Source organism: Arachis ipaensis, chromosome B05 (genome assembly GCF_000816755.2).
Source record: "Arachis ipaensis cultivar K30076 chromosome B05, Araip1.1, whole genome shotgun sequence".
NCBI classification, from domain to species: domain Eukaryota; kingdom Viridiplantae; phylum Streptophyta; class Magnoliopsida; order Fabales; family Fabaceae; genus Arachis; species Arachis ipaensis.
The window spans coordinates 130,140,706-130,159,283 of NC_029789.2; the positions used below are offsets into that span (position 1 = coordinate 130,140,706).

Genomic DNA, 18,578 nt, shown 5'->3' on the forward strand with positions numbered 1-18,578 from the left:
ATTAATAGTCAAAATCGTCTTCGAAAAATATCTCGATCTCCATTTTAGTCCCCAAAAAATAAAATTAATCAAATTCATCTCCAAATGATTATTTTTTAATCACGTTCGTCCCTCCGTTTAATTTCTTGACACTGCAGTTAACATAGAACGTGAAGTGACAATACAACATAATAAACGGTGTCGTTTTACATTCTTCTCCGAAGCCACCCCGCACATGATTCTCATTACTCCATCGCTCTTTCAGTCACCTTCTCCTTTTTTCACTTATGCATCGGGGAAGAAGGCTAAGGCAGGAGCTGGGTTTCGTGACCCAGTCGCCTTCTTCTTTTTCTGTTTTTATTGTGCTCAAACACCATCATCTATCTACTTTCATGAAAAAAAAAATCCACACTAAAACAAATCTCCCCATTCAAAATTCAAATTAATTTTTCTCGTGAAAATAATAAAACTAAAAATCACAACAGAACAAAACCAAAATCACCAACTTCAAATTAGAAACTAACATAGGTTTGCATTTGAAAAAAATCACAATAAATTTCACAAATAAAAACAGAAAGATTAAGAGGAAAGGATGATTCACCATAAAAAATCTCAATTGATCAAGAATCCTCATTGTCCTCTTCATAACCCACAGTAGAAAGACCCGCATCAACAGGGTCACAATCGATCCCAAGAAAACAAAGCACCCAAAGAAGAAAATGAAATCTGAAGAGAAAATACGGCTATAGTAGCTCATGTTATAGTAACCACCGTTGCCACCATTATTAAAACCTACGCCACAAAAGGGTGCTGGAAGCCCTCCAAAGTAAGGATTTTGAACACCGCAAGATCTCGCAGCATCACCACAATACACTACCTCAGACACAAGCATTTCACGCCGAAAAAGAAAGAAAAAAGAAAGATTTTTGGAGCAAAACAGAAGAATGGCTGTTATGAGAGGTGGTGATGGGAAGAAACGCGATTAAATACCCCATCCTGGACATCAAACGGCGTTGTTTCAATCCTTGGAGGGAAAAAGAACAAAATTACGTCGTTTTAGAGTACTTTACGCGTTCAATGTCAGCAAACGTTAGTCACAGTTGACAGAAGGACGAATTCCATCAACGCAATTATCATTCGGGGACTAATTTGATTAATTTTATCTTTTAAGGACTAAAATAGAGATTGGATAATCGGATAATCTTTAAAGGACGATTTTGACTATTAACTCTTTTCTGTAGCTTTGAAAATGATTCATTGGGACCATACGAGAAACCATTATTGGCAGGAAAATATTTGAATAGCTAAGTCTATACTTTTGGTGTTAGGTTGTCGTTATTTAAGAATTAAATCTCCTCATTTTTTTTAAGTGATAGTATTAAGTGTGATTTTTTGTTAAATTTTTTTTATTTTTTTAACAACAAAACCTACCCTCTGATTTGCTACACACTTGACAAAAAAATTTTGCACACACAATACCTAGGGTTCGATTTGTTCATCAATCAAGGTTAAGAACAAATTAGAGGTTAGGTTTTCTCCCCCTCACAATACCTACCCTCCGAGACAAGTGAAAAAGCATTACAAGAACTAATCAAAGCCGTTGCAGAGACACTAACAACAACAAATTAAGGCAATGCATCGACTATGTCAATTCCAGCAGCAGCAGCATCAGCATGTGATGTTAACACTTCCAATCTTTGATATCCACCAATGGATTCACATAAACTCCTCATCATTCCCTCACCTAAATGCACTTAAAATTGTCATTCAGCAACTATCATCATATTTATTAATCAATCTTTAAGTACAAAAATGAAGGCCACTGATGGATAAATTAACAATCTCAGCAATCAAGGGTACAAAGATATAAATGGAACAAAACTAAAAGTGCAAAGCTTGATCTTACACAAACAGCTGCACAACACCTGCCTCAAGCTGCATATGTGCATGTCAGGGAAATGAACTTGTGAATGTCAAGCCATTTCAAATTTTCAATCCAATATGATCAACGTAATACCCACATCTTGTATAGTCTAGGCTAGTAATATTCAGTATCTACCTACTAGACTTAGATGCTTTCTAATACATAAAGACTTAGATGCTTGGGCCCTATTACTGTAGTATGTTGCATTCTTGCTGCTTAGTTTAATGGCATCTGAATAAAATCCAATGGCTTTCTGCTACTGCTTGCCCTTGTAAACTAGTTATTTTATATTTCCACCTTCAAAAAAAAAAAAACTCAAAAAGACAATGATAAATGCCATTTTTTCAAAATTTTTAATGTCAATTTTTTTTTCTGAAAAAAAAAAAAAAACAAACAAATGGACCAATGCTTTTCATGATAACTCCAAGAACGTTTCAAATGAATCAATTGATCTATGGTGGAGCCAGCATAAAGATGAAAGTTATCAAGCCATCAACCTACAAGTTTAGCTCAGCTAACAAATGAAAATACTCTCTACTGAACAATTCCTATCATATAAAATTACCATAATTGTTTCATTAAAACCAGATTTGATCACATAATTGTTTCTTAACACAATATTTTAGCTTTAATGAGATTCCAACTTAAAAGCCCGAATATACCACCAAAGTTTCTCATTTTAATTGTAAAGTTTATAGGTTTATTATTTTTCTTAACATGATTATATGGGAACATACAATTCATGATAGAGTATTCCAACTTTTTTGAGCATTAACCTGTGCAAATGTTTCTTGCTACTCTTTGGGGTGCTTGGAGATTGCGCAAGAGGCTAGTGTTTGGTCAAAATCATTTGGCTTTGAAGTTTGAATCAGTAACTTTTTTTTATCAAGTTGATTGCTTTGGTACAATATGCTTCGGGTATAACTGCATGAACACAGAAAAATGAGAAGATGTTTGCAAAATAACATTAGATTTCATCTAAGGCTACATCAGACAGTATGCTGCTGCATGGGAGTTTACTTTAAATATGGGGAAAATGAAAAGATCGAAAGACAATAAGAGTGCAGGGAAGCTTCACAACTAACAAGGATTCCCTTTGAATGATGAAAATCACAACCACTTCAGCTTAGGAATAAATTAACATCAATGCACATATATAATTACGAAAACAAAAAGGGAAATAATGATAGATCCGACAAGCCATATATAACAGCCATCTAGTCACCGAAAATGCCATAAAATAAGCAAACTACAAAGAAAACACTTAGGTGTGGGTAAAGCAGAATAAAGAATCGAAGATCTACAAGCATTAATATGGAATCGAAAGATGATCGAGAACAAAACACAAGTTAAAAAGAAAGAGATACAAACAACATTTTGTGATGTCTAACAAGAAGAATCTCACCAACTTTTATCCTTGCAATAGGCCTCTCGATATCATTTCACGAAGAAGTTTCTCCGCTTTATCATTTTCACCTTTTTCAAACAGAGCACGAATGATTGTTTCATAAGTCACAGCATTTGGTAAGCAACCATCGTCTTCCATTTTTGCCATGAGTGCCAATGCTTCATGAAGCAGATCCTCTTTGCAAAGCCCATTGATCATAATGGTGTATGTCCGCACATTTGGACGATAGCCTTTAATGGAAAGATCTTGAAATATCTCTTTTGCCTTTTTAATTCTTCCACTTTTGCACAGGCCATCTATAAGTATGTTGTATGTATATATATTCGGATCAATGCCACTCTCTTTCATTTGATTGAATAACATAAGTGCCTTGTCATGTTGTTTGATATTGAACAAAGCATCCATCAAAGAACTGTAAGCGACTATATTAGCGGGTTGACCTCGATCATGCATCTTTTCAAGAAGCTCCAAGGCACAAAGGATTCTCCTTGATTTTCCCAAGCCATCAATTAGAGTACTGTAAGTTACCGTGTCAGGAACCAAGTTCTTGCGACACATCTCTTCGAAGAGATTCAAGGCGTCATCGATCATTTTACTCTTACAAAAGCCATTAATCATGATATTGTAACTCCGAACATTAGGAAACGCTCTACTCTCGGCCATTGTGTTGAATACATATTTTGCCTTATTCACCTGATTAACCAAACAATATCCGTCCATTAAGCAGTTATAAGTAACGACATCTGGTTTCACACCATGTTTTGTCATCACAGCCAACACATTCTTAGCATGTTTGATCTTTCCTTCCTTGCGTAGCCCATCGATCAAAATACTATAGGTATGAACATCTGGAGTAATGTTTCTAAGCACCATATCACTTAACAAATCAATGACTTCCTTATATTGACCCACAAGACACAATCCATAAATTAGAGCGTTGTAGGTGATAACATCGGGAGAAATTCGCTTAGCTAGCATTTCAGAGAATAAATGAAAAGCCTGACTTACAAGTGTATCCTTGCAGAGGCTATCAATAATTGCGCTATACATGAAGACATCAGGAACAATGCCATACCGTGGGACCTTTCTCAACACTTGAATAGCAGCTGATGTGTGTCCTGCCTTACAGAGGCCATTGATCAAGGTCCCATAAGTGACTTGGTTGAAGTGAAATCCATGAGCCAGCACTCTGTCAGGAAAGCGCACTGCTTTTTCAACACTACCACAGAGACAGAGACCTTTCAGGATTGTTGTCAATGTTATGGTATCAGGCTGAAAACCCATCCTGAAAATCTTGGCCATTACAGAGAAAGCAAGCATCATACGGCCCATGCCGCAACAACAATTGATTAAGATGCTCAAAGTAAACAAGTCGGGAGCGATTCCCCTGGCTTGCAATTGCTGAAAAAGAGAAATGGCGGTGGGGAAATGGTTGGTCTTGGCAAGAGATCCCAAAATCTTGGTGAATTGGATGATGGATGGAGGGCGACGCATAGAGAGCATGCGAGTGAAGGAATCAACAGCTTCATCAAGCGATTGGGGATGAGAGTGAGAGTGTAGGGATGAAGTTGAAGGGAAGCAATGACGGAGAGCAGAGTGGGAAACAGAATTTGGGTTTTGAAGAGCATACCTTAACATTATTGGTGAAAATGAGAACAATGATAACATTCTTGCAATGAAGGAGAGTATGGTAAAAAGGAAGAGTGCTTTCCACGTGAGAGAGTGAGGCTGTGAGGGTAGTATCAAGCTTGTTCGAGGTTATTTGTTTAATTGTTTGATTTGTTTCTACTCTTATTATCTTACTAGTCCAAGCGCTGATGCATTGGATCACATACTCTATTTCCATAAATAAGTTCATTTTTTTTAATATTTACATTTCATAATATCAAATTGAAATGCCCATTTGTGTATAGAAATTATATGTATAATTTTGATGTCTTTTTTTTTTATAACAACTACAGAAGCTATAAATAACAATATTAATAAAAATTCAATAGTCCAAGCAAACCAACTACGCTACAAGGGAACCGGAAAATTCCGACGGTTTTTTTAAAAACTGCTGCAAAACGGTATATCAGCGGTTCCACAAATATTGTAGTATAGGGCGAGAAAGTTTGATTTTGCGGCAGTTCTAATGAGCTACTAGCACAACCGTTGCTAATCAGATTGATGATTTTGTGGCGGTCTATAACCACCGCTATTTTAGTAAGCGGATTTTAAATAATAATTTGCGACGATCACACAACCATTGCAAATTTATGTGCTTTTTTTTTAAAAAAAAATGCAACGGTTAACCGCCACAATTTTATACACAAACTTAAGAAAAACTAACCAACTACAATAGTTTATACCATTTTTCTTTACTATAATCTATTTTCTTTACCTTATATTTATTAAACTTGAGATATTAACATAAAAATACTAAATAAACAATATTAAACTCGTAGATAATTCTAAAATATTAATTAAAAAAATACTTATTTATAAATTATTTACTCAAAAAATATTGAACAATACAAAGAAGTGTACAATATCCACTGAACACTCTTGCAATACAAAAATGGTAAAACAAAGGGGAAAAAATAAAATGGTAAAACAAAAAGAAAAAAATAAAATCAAAATCAACTACTATTCTTCTCTCCTCATAAGAAATCTACATAAAAAAATAAGAACTCATAGCGTATAGTTCAACTTTAAGAATCAAGTATAATTATTACCATTAAACTTAGTGTGTATAGAAAAATCCTTTATGCTTGTAATCTCTTCATATATTTGGAAAATTCATATAGAACAAACTCTATGGATGGTGGCACATGAAGCCATAATTCGGTATGGCTAAGCAATCCAGTTGTTGCTGCTGCATGAGCCCTGGCCTGAGCTTGAAGATGCTGACAAGCTGTGTACATCCTCAGGCTTGTAGCCATTGCAAAAACAGCAAGCACAATGCAAGCCGTAACTACAAGCATACTTACACATGGTTATCATATTAATCGATACCAAATCAAAATGCTACAGAAACCTTTTGATTACCCACAATAGCTAAATTCTTACTTACAATAAAATAATGTGTCATCTGAGGAGAGTTCAGCAGTATGAATAGCATAATAACTGAATGACAAATCAAATACAGGTTTAAAAACTACAATGACTAAGCAGCAAAGCATTAGCTACAACAGTAATTAGATTACCTATGGTAAGAAAAGCCAGAAAATTAGTATTAATTGGCACTTTATTTAGATTAAATCATACATATAATAACATGTATGTATCATGTATGTCAGACGTGCCAACTAAGCTTTTCTCCTAACTATGCATGCATTCTTATTCAATTTAATATGCTTATAAGTTATAAGTTATATATAACGACCAATAGCTGCGAATGAATGAATTAATGCTTCTTCTTGAAGAAAAATCCCTGCGGCAGACAAGGAAATGATTCTAAATTGAAAGCTGACAATATTGAATCTTTTTTATTATGTGCTCTCAGCCACAAACCAAGCCATTTTCTTTTTATTTTTTTTCTTCCACTTACAAAGTTGGTAGTTCTATTAGATACATTTGATATAAAACTTCAAAACTACATGAGAAAGTGGGGGCATTAAACACAGTCCTCATCACTTAGCTTGTCATAAAAAAAATGTTTGGAAGATTGTAAAAATCTAAACTAATACTAGCTATAGCTTAGCTTCTTATTTTTTATATATATACTGAGCTTGAAGATGCTGACAAGCTGTGTACATCCTCAAGCTTGTAGCCATTGCAAAAACAGCAGGCACAAGTCCAATATATGCGATAACTTCGAATTCTATCATAGTTAATTTTATCCAAGGACAGCTAACATATAAAGTGTTTTCAATACTAATTATGTTATTATCATTAAGCTAGTGATTATGAAATTATATTTAGTTTAAGAATAAAGCATCACCTGTATGAGTAGTTCAGTTCTTAGTCGTCTACTTGCTTCATGTTCACTGCGTGCTTCACCGCGTTGACTAATGATTGCATCAATTTCATCAAGAAATATGGTTGAGGGGGCATGGCGTCTTGCAAGCTCAAATAACACATTTCTCAACTTCTCAGAATCACCTGCAATCTAAAATAAATTTTGTAAATGTGCATGCCCAGTTGCCCACTATATTATAAACTAAACAGAGAAGAACAAGGAGCAATTTGAAAGATCTTTCTCTTCCTTACAAGATAGAGGCAATTTAATCCAAACGAAGGAGGAATCTAGGCATTCAAATGAAGCAATGTCATCTAAAATACAAGAATAATTCTAGATGCTGAAATATTAAAAAATGTAGTCTGGCACTCTGTTGCAACAGCCTTTGCAAGCATTGTCTGCATCATTCAAATTAAAGTTATATAACTTTCAACAGTTTAAATAAAACATGGATATCCAGAAAAACTGTATTTTTATGTCAAAAGAATTTAGTTTAATTTGAGAGTAAGATTTTATTTCACTAAAAAATAACAATCTCTTACAATTTTAGTAGACACTGACGATGAAATCCCTATACAATTTAGGAGAAATACTAATACAAACCTTTCATGTCCATGGTGGGCCAAAAGAAAAACCATATATAAACTAGAGATTTAAGTGAAAAATTATTGAGTTTAAAAATTAACTCAAAAGAGTGAACTACCAAGCAATTATAAAGATTGTAGTCATAAGAACTTAATTACCCACTGCCATATCCCCAAGCCTAAATACGACTAAATCTTGGAAACAGAAATTAAATCTTTTTCTTCACATCTTTGACTAAATTCAACTTCTATTCAATATATACAGGCATGCCGCATGCATTCAAATGGCTTAGTCTTAAAAACAATATTTTGCTCAAAGAACTCCTGGCAGATTTTCCAAATGCAGACACATTTTTCTAATAACATGATGGTTCTATGGAGGAAAAACAAAATTCTTCCCCGATACACTTGCCTACATTGCTAGAGACTTCCAAGTGTTTTGAATATTGTTCCGATCAATATTGTGAACTATATTCAAAACACTTGGCATGCAAAAGCATAAACACTATAAAATAGCACTAACAAGCATTCTTTGCAACACCAATTCAAAATTCAGCACCATGACATGAAAAATCAGCAGCATTCGCAGTGACTCAGCAAAGTGTCAGTCAATCAATCCAAACAAATTGAAATTCAAACTCAAGAAGCTCTTAACAGCATGTTTAACTATGTATAAACTAACACTAATTCTAATAAGAAAATCCTAATTCTAACCTAAACTCAACTAACAGCAGCAAATAATACTAATCAAATCAAATTAACACTAGAATCAACATATAACTAATCCTAAATTAACTAAAACAAAGAAGAAAAGGTGATCTGAGAACCTGAGTCGAAGGACAGAGCAAGAACTCAGGAGAAAGGGATGCAGTGGCAGTGACCAGCCGCTGCTGCGTCTGAACTCGCTGGAACTAGAGTGCCTCTGTTCTGATTCTGTCACTGGGAATGAGGAAGGCAGGGGCGAGCTAGAGAGCCACAGTGCGAGGTTGTGAGGAGGGGAAGAAGATGGTCGCGGCGGCACTGGATGGTAGCCGGTGGTGAGACAGAGAAGGCAGGAGATAGGGGAAAAGAAAGAGAGAAAAGGTTTTCGCGGTGGTTGTTCGGTGAAAGAAGAAGAAGAAGATGAAGGAGAAGATGATGACGGTGGTGGTTATGTGGTTCTGACAGAGACACTCTGGGGTGATGATCGATGATGGCGCTGCGTGGGTGGTCGAAGAGATGTTAGGGGTGGAGAAGGGGGAGTGATTCAGACTTAGAGCTCCGGACATCTAGTCGAGTGAGTGACGGGGCACTTAGGGCCGTTGGCTCTCTTCTTGGTTTGATTTGCAGCAGGAGGGAAACTAACCGCCGCTATATTAGTTCTTTTTGTAGCAGAAATCCAAACTGCTATCATAATGGCCGTTATCTTGTCAAATTGCAACGGTTTGATTAACAGCCGCCAATTAATCATCATTATTTTCCGTCTTTGCTGTATACTATTACATTAGTCTTAAACCTCAAAATCCAAATTATAAAACAAATACACATCGAAAAAAATTTAAAGCATACACACAAACTAAGCTCTAAAATTTTATTCACCAAATCTTCCTGCAACCTTAATAGTATATAATTAGCTATCAGGACCAATCGAATTATTTTTCCAATGTTGATTTTATTTTTTATTTAGGTGTTTTTAACTTGATTAGCATCTAAACTGTATTTTCATATCTTTGTCATTTTATTACACTGAAGGTCCCAATCCTAAATGAAAGACGTTTTAACATTGAATACATTATCAAGTTAATTTATGTTATTTTAATTGGTTTGAATTGAATTTTAAACTGTGGTTTACAACTGCTTGCAGCCATATTATCAGAAGCACAATAAAAATTGGTTTAGCACTAGCAGCATTAAAAAACTTTCAAGATGGAAGCAAAACGGAATAAAAAAGATACCCCAAATACAATTGCAAGATTAAAAAGCTAGAATTCAGAGATAAACATGCATATCAGGTTCTTATCTCAAATTCCATATTTTCTATTTATAAATGATAAAATGCACAATTATCAAATCCAAATGAATATAGAATAACATCAAATGTGAACAAGTTAGATGAAGCTTCATATGAAGTTGACACATACTTTAAATACAAAAAAGCAAACTGTTTCATATATGCAAATCAATATTAGTTCAATCAACGCTTGATTTTTTGTTACCCATGGATATTTGGACCTTGGATTAAAGAAACATTCACTTGCTCTATATGACGAAGAAAATCAATGACTTTGTTTTGTCAAAATTTATTGCATTTGTGAAATGTGTCTCACTTAGAGCCTCGTAGGCAATTGTATAAACACAAAAAATGTGAAGATGTTTGCAAATAACTCTGCAGATTTGATACAAAATACATTAGATGGCTACATCAGTCCGTAGTTGCTGCATGGTAAAAATGAAAAGATTTAAAGATGATGACAAAAGTGTAGAAAAGCTTAACAAGGGACGGATCTAGAAATATTATTATGGGAGGACCAATAACATATATAATATTAAAAAATTATGCAAATAATTATATAATGTAAAATTTATTACAAAAATATACCGATAGAGAAAATATTTTAAAATACAAAAAATATGTATGTATTTTTTATTAACGAAATTGTCGATTTTTCGTATCATAAAATTCATCGATAATAGAATCTGTGTCAAAATTTTCAGCAATTTTTTTTAATATAATTAAAAGACAATCTTTTATTTTGTTTCTGAGTTATTCTTCACAACATTCATAGTTAAAAAAGATCTCTCAGTTGTAGTAGTTGAAACATAGAGAATTAATACCAAATGAATCAAGAAGGACGCTCACACGAAGAAAAAAAAATTCACTTAGCGAAGAGAAATATGGTGGATACTGCTGTGTGCCAGAGCTAGAACCACCGTCAGCCAATGCAGGCCCAGCCGCTACAAGCTCGTCCCCGCTATCTTCCTCAATCGTTTCGGGCTCAACGTCGTCCTCATCAGGATCACCCAATTCTCCGTCTCCGACGCCAACCGGTGGAACGCCGTGTAAAGCGTTTGGCAGAACATCAAAGGATCCTACCTCGTCGCGGACGCCGTCATTCAAATCAACAGCAAATGACGGAGAGGCGACAAGTTGGGCCGCTGGCTCGTTTTATATAAATATATTAGTAACTAATTTTAGTGTACGAATAATATATATACATTATCGTACTATCGCAAGAGAAGTACAATGAATATATTTACATTCTAAGTATTTTAATCTTAGATATGTATAATATATTTATGGATGAATTATTAATTTAATTTGTCGCCAAAACTCAAAGAAGAATATTATATAAATTATTTTTATGCATGTCTCTTTTATACAAATTTTTATTGTTGATATTAAAAATAATTAATAAGAAGTGGAAAAAAAATAATTTTTTATATCATAAAACAATATATATACATACACACGAAAGGAATAATAAAAAAAAAATAATGCATACAAATTAGAAGAACTCAACAACAAATTTCATTTAATTAAATGAAATAGAATAATACAACTCGATGACAAAATCAAAGTGATACATATATATGACGCGAGGATTTCTATTTTCATTTTTGCTTTTCTGCTTATCCTACATATGGCATTATTAGTATATACTTATATTTATTTATTTATGCCATATATAATTGCAAATTCACATTCAAGTACTCAAAATTTATATTTAATACGGGGCTATCCCTCATCATCCCGATCCTGAAAGAAATAAGGACTACTGCACCTTCTAACATTGAATGTTGCCGTCGGTTTAGCATTCGAAATCAAAGGAACCCTGAGCCGGCGACACTTAACAAACTGAGGATCGAACCGGCCGCTCTTGAACCTCCCAAACTTAGCCCTTATCGTAACATCCAAATCGACGGCCAAGTCATTGAAAATGCCCACACTCCTCTCCATGTTGTACTCAGCAATTTGCTTTGGCCCGAGTCGAATCGAGCTTTGTCCTTCAAACACGGCTTCTTGAAGGAGGGTCGTGTTCTTGTGGCCTTGATCAAATGGCGCCAAGTTTACGGTAGCAAAATACCTGTCTTTGTACCACGCATATGCGGTGATCCTCCTATAGTACACCACCACGTTGTTGTTAGGGTTTCTTGCTGTGATGTTGACTTTGAATTTGTATTTCAATGTGGTGTTGTTGTTGGTGAGATTGAATTGAGTGAGGGAAGCATTGGTTACTTGGAATTTGACACTTGACGGAGATATGATTATCCAAAATAGGAATATGGATAGAATGAAGCACAGGAATAAGGTGAAAAGTGTGACGAAGATGCAGCAAAAACTGCACCTGAATGATCTCAAACACATGATGATGGTGATTTGTGATAGCTAATAACAATGATTGATAATTAATGATGAAGGTGGTGCAACATTTTAATGGATATATATTTGTAGAGGGTACCTCCTTAGCTTATGATTATATGTGTTTAATATGGTGTGTAATTTCTTGAGATTTTTCTAGGGGATTTCCTTGTAATAATGTTACAAAGCATATAGAAGAAGCGTTGACTTTTGATAACCGAGTAAGGAACTCTTATTTTCAATGGGTTTAATTTGCCCATCAAGAAAGCTCTGCTCAAAGTGGAATAAGAGTATGAATAGTTAGACTTAGTCATAGTTAAATATTTATATAAAATTAGTATAAATAGATAGAAAAATTCTATGATACTGATAGTGTAAATCGTCATGTGATGCTGACTGTAGGTGTCACATAATAAGACTGTAGGTGTCACATAATAAGAATAATACGTGTCTGTAAGATGGTTAGATTGTGATGCTGAAAGTAGGTGTCACACAATGAGAATAACATGTGTATGTACGATGATTGGGTTGAGTATCGTTTATTCATTTGTTGTGATGGAGGATCATGATTCTCGTTTGAGCTTAGTGTGATATTTGTTTTTTTTTTTGTTTTTTGGGTCATTACATTACTCACACACCCATATTTTGAGATTTTCTTAAACCTCATCCCAGTATCAGTATCAGCTATCAGTATCAGCTGAGGTTTGAATTTGGTGTAGTTTGATTAAGAGGTAATATGATTGCCACTTGGTGTCCATATTTGTTTAAGGAATTGTGTGTAATGAAAAAGAATTGGACTCCAGAAAAAGTATGGTTGTTGGGTCTTTTTTTTCTGGTAGAGATGGACTAAATTGTGTTAAGATAATGATAATTGGGTCTCGTTGAAAGCTAGAGTAATATCAAAGTACATTGTGCCAAAAATATGCCAAGAAAAAAAATGATCATTTTAAACAAAAAATAAAAGAAAAAGAAATGACCATTTAAAAAAAAAGAAAAGAAGAGGAAACTCATTTTCAATCGTTGGTATAAGGTCGTCGTCACTGAGAAGTAGTGCGTGCAGTATCGTCGGTGTGAACACTACAAGAAAAACGGCCTATCGGCACACTCATGGCCAAAAGTGGTCAATGGCCACACTTTTATGAGGGTGCCAGCTAATTTGTGATTTGACCATATTTTTTTGTCACGCTTAAAAAGCGTGGCCATAGAGAGAAACCGGCACACTTTTACGAGGGTGACGATTAATTTGTGCTTTGGCCACGCTTTAAAAGTGTAGCCATAGAGAGAAACCGGCACGCTTTAAAGCCGTGACTAATTTGTCTTCTAACGGTGACATTTTTAAAGCGTGCCAATATGATGTGTTTAATTAGGCACCTGCAAAAAAGTGTATCGATAGAATTCACCTCAAAATTTGATTTTCCACCTTTTTTTTCCACACTTAAACTTTTTTCAAACTTTTTTCTAAGTTAACTTTTAACCTAGCTGGAAGTGATAACAGCTCATACACTTCACTGTTATTCCCAAATTCACTTTTAACCTAGAAGCAAGCTGTCGTCGCACCCAGCAAGCCGTCGCACCACCCTTCATCTAACCCTCACACCCAGCCCTTCATCTAACCCTCACACCCAACCCTCTCTCTGTCGCACCCAAACCCTAAATCACTTTCTCATTCACCACTCTCATCACTCTTCACTTTTGTATTCTCCTTCTGCCGTCCGCAATTGACTGCGTCTGGAGCTCTACCGTCTTCATTTCATTGCCTCAAGCCACGCTTAAAAAGTGTGGCCATATCTTCATCTATCGGCACGCTTTAAAAGCATAACCAAAATAAATATTCTGGGCACGCTTCAAAAGCATGGCAAAAAAGAAAGCGTGCCGATAGATCCACAAAAGCGTGGCGATAGAACAACCGGCACGCTTGCGGATGTGACCCTTTCAAAAGCGTGCCAGTAGCTCAAAAAGTGTGGCAAAAAGCTGTCGGCACCCTTTTTAGCACTTTTCAGCATGCTTTAAAAGCGTGGCAGAAAGCTTATTTTCTTGTAGTGGAAGCATCTTCAACAGTTCGATTCCAACAGATGAGCGTCGAGAAGCAATCAAACACAACATCGGGAAGCATGCCAACATGACTTTGAGGCTGGTGACGGTCATCTTCGGTGAGAGATAGAGAGAGGGTTAGGACTGAGAGGATCCTCCGTAACCTAATTAAAAGGGAAGATGGTGTAGTTTTTATTTTGTACGTGCTAGCAACACTATGTTTTTCTCCACTTGTATCTCACAAAGGCTTAGGGTTCCACGTTCCTGCTGTTCCGCCTCCCTCCAAGAACAAAACACCCAATACTCCACCTTAAAGCCAGGAACCTATCTCCATTTTTTGGTAGTGCAGAGTTGTCTATCTTAATTAGTACTATACCAAAAAAAACAAAAGTATTATGACCCAAAATCCTTAGTCCATCCTATTTCTTAATCTAAATACTTCATTATCACTAATTAGTAATTAAATATATGAAACAATAAACAGAAAAATGAAATAAACCCAACACTCTATCACACTGACTATATTCACGGAGCTCTATTCCGCATTATACACTACCACGCGTCAGACTCCACTTGCGACACCTATGATCTGCATCACATGATGATCACCACCCCCAACACTTTAGAATGTCCCAAATAGATATTGATATAGCAATATGTCTATTAATTTATTTTTAATGAATTAAATATGTATAATTATTATTAATTAATATGATAAGTATTTTATTTAAAAGAGTATTGGATTATTCCCTAGCCTATGCCACTATCATCCCATGAATCTGATGAACAAATTCAGAAACATAACATTGAATTTGTGAGGGAATGTACTATATATATGGGAGTTGGTTGTAGTTAATATTTTGGTATTTTGTATTATTTGATAGTACTCAACGAATTCATTCTTTTTCCACCATAAGGACATTGAGATTTTATACTATCTTAATTACCTTTCTAAGTTTAAATTCTGAGTTTTCAGCAGTTTCTGAAATCAAATAAATATACACTACAAAAAATTATCGAAATAGTGATTGATTTTTTTTTTTGAAAATCGGTCGCTAATTTTAGTGACCGATTTAGGTGGTCGTTAAAACCATGGTCGCTAATCAGAAAATAGCGACCAACTTTGATCACTAAACTTTAACGACCAATTTTAGCAACCGGCTTTTTAACAAGGCTATCAAATCCTCACCAAAGAGTATTGGTCGCTAAATCGGTTGCTAACAAAATCGGTCGTTAAATTGTGACCAAATTTTTCGTCGCTAAATCAGTCTCTGAGTAAATCGATCGCTAAATGGTGACCAACTTTTAGGTCGCTAATTTACGACTAGTTTTTCAGTCGCTAAGTGTGGACCAGTATTTTGGCAACAAACATTTCAGTCGCTAAATCGGTCGCTAATTAACAACCAAGCATTTTTGTGATCAAATTTCCATTGCTGATCCTAATTTTTTAATTATCAATTTTTTACTAAATTTTTACATCTAAGCCATCAAATATTAAAAAACCATCAACATAAAACCTACCCCTTAATGCATAAAAGTAAACAACACTTAAACAATAACTAAAATAATCATCAATTCAATATCATAGACAACAACACTCTCAAATTACTAATTACATCATTTAAAGTCTATTAACTAAGCAGCATCACAACTACAATAAAATAATCACTCTTCACACGTACGTTCACCATTTTCATCCTCTCCTATATTTGTTTTTCCACCAAAATTATACGTCTATGGGAAAATGTTGAACTGCATTAAGGCTAAGGGATGAAGACCCAAGTGTAATAAAGCTTAAAACAAATGTTCCTGAAAGAAACAAGAGTGGATAAACAACCTTCTTTGTTTCATTTCCTAGCCAATAATGTATGTCGTACTGAGGAGTGCCAAATTTCGGAAAAACTGGACTTTTTCCATAAACACAAAAAAAGGTATTAATTTTACATACAAAAAAGAGAAAACTACTAAAAATAACATTATGGTGAAGCTGAAATCCAAAAGCAGCAGGGTAAAGTAAAAAATATAGTGAAACAGTGAAAAGATCTTACATTCAGAACTATGTATGTACTTTCAGTATAGAATCTTCCATGGCTTGATTTTGACACTGGAACCAACCGCTGGTTCTCAATATACCAAATTTCTAAGCCTCTAAAATTGAAAATTAAGTGAAAAACAGAAAAGCCGGTAAAAAAGAAAAAGAAGTCCATTTTATAACAAAATTTCTTCTTTTATGTGAAACACAAATTTGGAAGAATTAGGAGACAAAGATTAAACTAAAAAGTTAAGTCTCCCGGTTACCACTTCAATGTGCCCACCAACTACTTTTTAAAACAGGCCACTATTAAAATGCAAAAACCAATTTTCAACTTCCTTTCTTGGCATCACCTCAATAACAAAGAAGAAATTTATTAAAAATTTTTGAAAGAATTTATTTCTTTTATGGTCCTAATAATGTCTAACTAATGAAAGTATAATTACATATATGTTACCATCGCAAATATAGTACAATGAATATATTTACATTCTTAGATACTTCTTATTTTTTATATTAAAAATAAGAAGCGAAAAAATAAAAACTTTGTCTTTTAAATTATAAAACAAAAATATATACAAAAGACATGTGAAAAAAAGGGTAAATTTCATTTTCTATATAGCAGTAATAGTGGAACAGACAAATTAGAAGAACTCGACAACAAATTTCATGTAATAAAATGAAATAGAATACAAGTCGATGAGAAAATCAAAGTAATACATGTAAGAAAAGAATTTCTGTTGGTATTATAAGTATATACTTATATTTGTTTATGCTATATATATATAATTGCAAATTCAAATACTCAAGACTTATATTTATATTTCTAAGGGGGTTATCCGGCTTCGGCATCACGATCTTGAAAGAAATTACTACTTCTGCACCTTGTAACACTAAAAGTTGCTGCCGGCGGTTTACCATTCGAAATCAAAGGAACCCTGAGCCGGCGACACTGAACAACCGGTGGATTGAATCGGCTGCTCTTGAACCTCCCAAACTTAGCCCTTATTCTAACATCCAAATCGACGGCCAAGTCATTGAAAATGCCCACACTCCTCTCCATGTTGTACTCAGCGATTTGCTTTGAGCCGAGTCGAATCGAGTTTTGTCCTTCGAACACGGCTTCTTGAAGGAGGGTCGTGTTCTTGTGACCTTGATCAAATGGCGCCAAGTTGACGGCAGCGAAATTCCTGTCTTTGTACCACGCGTATGCGGTGATCCTCCTATAGTACACCACCACGTTGTTGTTAGGGTTTCTTGCTGTGATGTTGACTTTGAATTTGTAGTTCAATGTGGTGTTGTTGTTGGTGAGATTGAATTGAGTGAGGGAAGCATTGGTTACTTGGAATTTGACACTTGATGGAGATATGATTATCCAAAATAGGAATATAGATAGAATGAAGCACAGGAATAAGGTGTAGAGTGTGACGAAGATGCAGCAAAAACTGCACCTGAATGATCTCAAACACATGTTGATAGATGATGGTGATTTGTGATAGCTAATAACAATGATTGATAATTAATGATGAATGTGGTGTAACATTTTAGTGGATATATATTTGTAGAGGGTACCTCCTTAGCTTATGATTATATATGTTTAATATGGTGTGTAATTTCTTGAGATTTTTCTAGGGGATTTCCTTGTAATAATGTTACAAAGCATATAAAGAAGCGTTGACTTTTGATAACCGAGTAAGGAACTCTTATTTTCAATGGGTAGGTTTGCCCATCAAGAAAGTTCAGCTCAAAGTGGAACAAGAGTATGAATAGGTAGACTTAGTCATAATTAAATATTCATATATAATTAGTATAAATAGATATTGATTAGTTCACTTACTCATATTAATCAACTTGGGTTCCTCATGTGATTAGTTTACTTATTTACTTAAACAAATGTCAGAAGTTTAAATTCCATCTTATATATGCATTAGTATGTACAAATTATTAAGATTAAGAGAAAGTCGTCTAAGAAGTCAGCACTTTTATTAAAATTTGACCAGCACAAGCTAAGAAAAATGAGTAATTTCACACTATTAGATATAATCTCATACTATTAAAATATTAATGATGACTAATTAATAATTACAAATCACAAAATTGACTGACCTCATAGCACTCTTTAATTATTAATTTAGGGGATCATTGTCCCATTTCCATTAATGTAACTCCGCCATTACCAGAGAAAGACTTTTTAATGGAGTTCGGATGCGATAAATTAGTCTTTTGGCGGATTAAAATGTATAATACCATAAAAAAAAAAGCAATATGTCTATTGATTTATTTTGTATGAATTAGATATTTATAATTATTTTAAAAAATCTTGAATTTGAATGCCAAA

General features: G+C 34.5%; 3 protein-coding genes and 1 long non-coding RNA gene across 5 annotated transcripts; all 4 read right to left on the reverse strand.

Moving 5' to 3' along the window:
• On the reverse strand, nt 1,442-5,074 carry LOC107644130 (pentatricopeptide repeat-containing protein At1g62930, chloroplastic-like). 2 transcript variants are annotated; one of them, XR_001621213.2, is made up of 3 exons: nt 3,309-5,074; nt 2,680-2,827; nt 1,442-2,200 (listed from the first exon to the last, which is right to left on the reverse strand). XR_001621213.2 is itself a non-coding variant. In XM_016347937.2 (2 exons), exon 1 carries the CDS (start codon nt 4,977-4,979, stop codon nt 3,315-3,317), a length of 1,665 nt encoding a protein of 554 aa, XP_016203423.1. In that variant the 5' UTR covers nt 4,980-5,074; the 3' UTR covers nt 2,295-2,827; nt 3,309-3,314. The 2 variants fall into 2 exon arrangements, 1 of the variants encoding a protein (XP_016203423.1); XM_016347937.2 differs by lacking the exon at nt 1,442-2,200 and having other exon boundaries at nt 2,295-2,827.
• On the reverse strand, nt 6,108-9,793 carry LOC110262522. Its single transcript, XR_002347167.1, has 5 exons — nt 9,563-9,793; nt 8,666-9,451; nt 7,237-7,397; nt 6,363-6,419; nt 6,108-6,267 (listed from the first exon to the last, which is right to left on the reverse strand). It is a non-coding gene; the product is annotated as an uncharacterized LOC110262522 (long non-coding RNA).
• Nucleotides 11,333-12,452, reverse strand: LOC107641110 (NDR1/HIN1-like protein 10). Its single transcript, XM_021102761.1, has one exon. It carries the CDS (start codon nt 12,181-12,183, stop codon nt 11,554-11,556), a length of 630 nt encoding a protein of 209 aa, XP_020958420.1. The 5' UTR covers nt 12,184-12,452; the 3' UTR covers nt 11,333-11,553.
• Nucleotides 16,962-17,871, reverse strand: LOC107642082 (NDR1/HIN1-like protein 10). The gene has a single exon (XM_016345400.2). It carries the CDS (start codon nt 17,709-17,711, stop codon nt 17,076-17,078), a length of 636 nt encoding a protein of 211 aa, XP_016200886.1. The 5' UTR covers nt 17,712-17,871; the 3' UTR covers nt 16,962-17,075.

What these genes read in the sequence shown, in the direction of transcription:
- LOC107644130 (XM_016347937.2), bottom strand. Translation starts at nt 4,979, where the DNA reads ATGTTATCATTGTTCTCATTTTCACCAATAATGTTAAGGTATGCTCTT.
- LOC107641110 (XM_021102761.1), bottom strand. Translation starts at nt 12,183, where the DNA reads ATGTGTTTGAGATCATTCAGGTGCAGTTTTTGCTGCATCTTCGTCACA.
- LOC107642082 (XM_016345400.2), bottom strand. Translation starts at nt 17,711, where the DNA reads ATGTGTTTGAGATCATTCAGGTGCAGTTTTTGCTGCATCTTCGTCACA.